The sequence below is a fragment of the Coloeus monedula genome, assembly GCF_965178545.1.
Source record: "Coloeus monedula genome assembly, chromosome: 7".
In the NCBI taxonomy this organism is placed as follows: Eukaryota; Metazoa; Chordata; class Aves; order Passeriformes; family Corvidae; genus Coloeus; species Coloeus monedula.
In genome coordinates, this window is record NC_138787.1 from 1,244,530 (window position 1) to 1,248,232 (window position 3,703).

Below are 3,703 nucleotides of genomic sequence, written 5' to 3' on the forward strand. Positions count from 1 at the left end.
GCAGGTGAAGCTCAGGCAGGGACAGGTGAAGCTCAGGCAGGAGCAGGTGAAGCTCAGAGCTCAGGCAGGGGCGGTGCAGGCACGGCCGATGCGGGCAGGACGCGGGGCGGAGCGGGAGGAAGGCGGCGGCGCGGCCCCTCCTCCTCCTCCTCCTCTCCTCCTCTTTCTCTTCCTCCTCCTCCTTTCCCTCCTCCTCCTCCTGCCGGGCGGGGCGGGGGTCGGCAGTCCCGCCGCGTGGAGCCGAGCTGCGTGTTCCCGATCCCTTATCCCCGCTCCCCGACCCCTGTTCCCGGCTCCCTCCGCCGCCCCGAGCCGTGCCCCCGCTGCGGGCCGGCGGCGCGGGGATGGGCGCGGGGCTGTGAGCGCGGCCGTGAGCCGTGGCCATGGGGAACATCTCGTCCAACATCTCCGCCTTCCAGTCCCTGCACATCGTCATGCTGGGCCTGGATTCGGCGGGCAAGACCACGGTGCTCTACCGCCTCAAGTTCAACGAGTTCGTCAACACCGTGCCCACCATCGGCTTCAACACGGAGAAGATCCGGCTCAGCAACGGGACGGCCAAAGGCATCAGCTGCCACTTCTGGGACGTGGGCGGCCAGGAGAAGCTGCGCCCGCTCTGGAAGTCCTACAGCCGCTGCACCGATGGCATCATCTACGTGGTGGACTCAGTGGACGTGGACCGGCTGGAGGAAGCCAAAACGGAGCTGCACAAGGTGACCAAGTTCGCGGAGAACCAGGGCACCCCGCTGCTGGTCATCGCCAACAAGCAGGACCTGCCCAAATCGCTGCCGGTGGCCGAGATCGAGAAGCAGCTGGCCCTCCACGAGCTGACCCCTTCCACCACCTACCACATCCAGCCCGCCTGCGCCATCATCGGCGAGGGGCTGACGGAGGGCATGGACAAGCTCTACGAGATGATCCTCAAGCGCAGGAAGTCCCTCAAGCAGAAGAAGAAGCGGTAGAAGCCCCGCCGAGGCGGGGAGGGATGGGGGAGCAGACAAAGGAACCGAGGGGGAGACGGAACCAAAGCGATTCTTTTGGGTTTCATCGTTCTTTTCCTGTTTTGTTTTGTTTTGTTTTTCCCTCTTCATTTTTTTCCCCCTCCTTCCCCAAAGGACAGACAATAGTGGTGATAACAAAGCGGCTCCCGCCAGCCGAGCCCGGATCCCGGAGCTCCCCTCTCCCACCGCTCCTGAGGGTCTGATGCGGACTCCCTTGGGCTGGAAACATGGAAAAATGGGGTGAATCCCCCCCTCTGCATCCTCCGGGACCACCGAGCCTTTGTGTGCCGGGGAACCAACAGGGCAGGACCCTGTTGAAGCGCGTTCGAGCGGAGCCCAGCGTGCTTTTGGATCTCTAACGTGGGCATTTTGGGGCGGGGGGGTGTCGATGCCAGCCCCCCCCCATGCATTTTGGGGCGGGGGGTTGATGCTGCCGGGAGGGTGCGGGTGCACCGTGGCTCGGCAAGGTCAGCGGGGAGGGGGCTCGCAGCCCGCATCCCTGGATCCCTCCCCCGCGGGTGGCGGTGGGAAGGGGCGTCGAAAGCTTGGAGGGAGGGTTAGACCAGCAGGAAACGTCTTTGGGGGGGCTGGGTGTGATGGGTAAGGGGACACCCACCCACCTTGGCTGGTGTTTTAGGGTGCGGAGCAAGGACGGGCAGCCTTTGGGGTGGGAGTGGGTGGGGGGGATGCGACACCGGGGTGCTGAGCGGCTGCTGAATGGTGCAGAGATCGGAGCTCTTTGCTTCAAAAAAAGGGTGGAAAAAGGGAGAAAAAAAACCAACCACCCAAGGGTTTGGGGTGAACGCTGCTGGAAGCGCTGGGGGGGTCGTGCAGGACCCCCATCTCTCAAAGGAAGGCTCGCTGGTGTCACCTCCTGCAGCAAAGCCCCCCGCAGGTCAGCGTTGTCCCCGCGCACAGGCTGCTCCCAGGTGCGGCTTTGGAGGCCATCCAAACCAGGGCTCACTCAGTAAAAAACCCCCCAAAAAAGCAGAGTTTGGGGTTCTGGCCACCGCGCTGCTCTGCAGTGGGGCAGGAGGCCAAGTCGGGGGGAGGGGGGGGGCGGGTCACGGCAGGGCAGGACGGACGGACGGATGGACGGACAGACTAGAGATGGTGAGAGCCTGCAAAAAATCTCTGCTGGAAAGGGAAGCTGGCGGGGGTGAAGAGACAAGGGGGGGGCTGTGGTAGGTTTTTAATAAAGATTTAAACCCGATTAAAAGCCCCTCGCTTCGCCCAGTAGCCACATGGGCAAGCTCTGCCTGCAGAGCAGCCCGGGCAGGGTCAGGCCTGGCCGCCTCCTCCTGCGGGTGAACGTTTTGGTACCTGCATGGGGCTGGGCACCAAAATCCACTTGCTGTCTGTGTTTCAGCCTGGGATCCAGCTCTCCGGGGTCCTGGCTTCCCACAGGGCTGAAGCAGGCAGCCCTCAGGGGCCAAATATGTTGAATTTGGAGCCAGGCAGGATTTTCTGGTGATTTCACACCAGCAAACCCCTTCCCGGAGCAGCCAAGGGGAAGGCACCAAGCAAACAAAAGCAAAATGCCCTTGGGGTTTCGGGGAGTTGATCCTCCCCTTGCAGCGACGAGCACCTTCCAAACAGCGGGGTTTGGGGTTTTTTTGGCGGGGGCGGGGGGTGGGGAGGGGTTTGTTAGGAAACAAACGCTGCAGCCGAGTTGTGTTTCTTCTCCTCCTCTTGCGGGGTTTGAGCTCCCGGCGCGAGTCCCGACTTGTGTGGGCTGGTCCCACCCGTTCAGGTGGCTCTCTTCCCGCCTCCTCGGGTTTCCCTGCTTTGTCTTCACCTCCAACACTTTGGTACTTGCTGTCAAGTGAGAGAGAGAGAGAAAAGAATTATTTATTTTTGATGCCACAGAAGCCACATGTATGAACCCTGTTTTGGGAGAGCGCTGTGTTGAGCTCCAGAGGGGCCAGCTTTTAGGAATGACACGTGCAGGCTGTTCCTGGTGGGTTTTACCTCCTGGCTGGCCTTGGTTTAGCGAATGTTGGCATGGAAAGGCTGTTTTGATGGAGCTGGGTCCTTCCTGGGAGTCTGTCCCATCCCCTTGGAGAGATGGCCGAGCCCTGGAAGGTTCGGCTGAGCCGGGTGGGACGCGCTGCCCGCGCCCTCGCCGGCCACTCTGCTTTCTGCAATAATTAAAGAGACTTTTCCAACGAGTAGCTCCCGGCTCCCGTGGTATTTCCGTGCCGTTCCAGCACCCGCTTTCCCCCCGCCTCCCCCGTGTGAAGACGAGCGTCGCCCTCGGTGGGCTGCAAGAAGAGGGGCCTCAGCAGAGCAGCTCCTGCCTGGGCTCTTTGCAAGGTTGAGCATCTTCCCAAGTGATGAACGGCCTGGGGTTTTTTTGGCAGGTCTCATTCCCTCAGGTCCCTTTGCCGTGTCCCCATCCGCGATATCCCGCTGCCCGTGTCCTGCCCTCGCCGTTGTCCGTCGGTCTCTGTTCCCCCTGTCTTTCCTTTTTTCATTTTCTTTTTCTTTCTTTCTTTTTTTTTTTTTTTTTAAGATGCAGACATAATGCTGTGAACTGAAATAAATTATTTATACAATGAAAGGGCCTGATAAAAAAAAAAAAAAACCCAAACGAAAAACCAAACAAAAACCAAAACCCCAGTGTTCTGCTTATTTCTCAACATCAGTGCTGCGTTTTGGGTGGTTGGAAGGAGGTTCCTGCTGGAAGAGAGGAGCCAAGG

The 3,703-nt window shown here is 60.2% G+C and overlaps 1 protein-coding gene across 1 annotated transcript; it reads left to right on the forward strand.

The window, feature by feature from the left end:
* Window positions 1-383: 383 nt before the first annotated feature.
* ARL4C (ARF like GTPase 4C) lies at window positions 384-962 on the forward strand (the record flags this gene model as incomplete). The annotated part of the gene is made up of 1 exon (XM_082285580.1): window positions 384-962. The coding sequence occupies one exon, from the start codon at window positions 384-386 to the stop codon at window positions 960-962; it is 579 nt and encodes a 192-aa protein (XP_082141706.1).
* Between the last annotated feature and the right edge of the window lie 2,741 nt (window positions 963-3,703).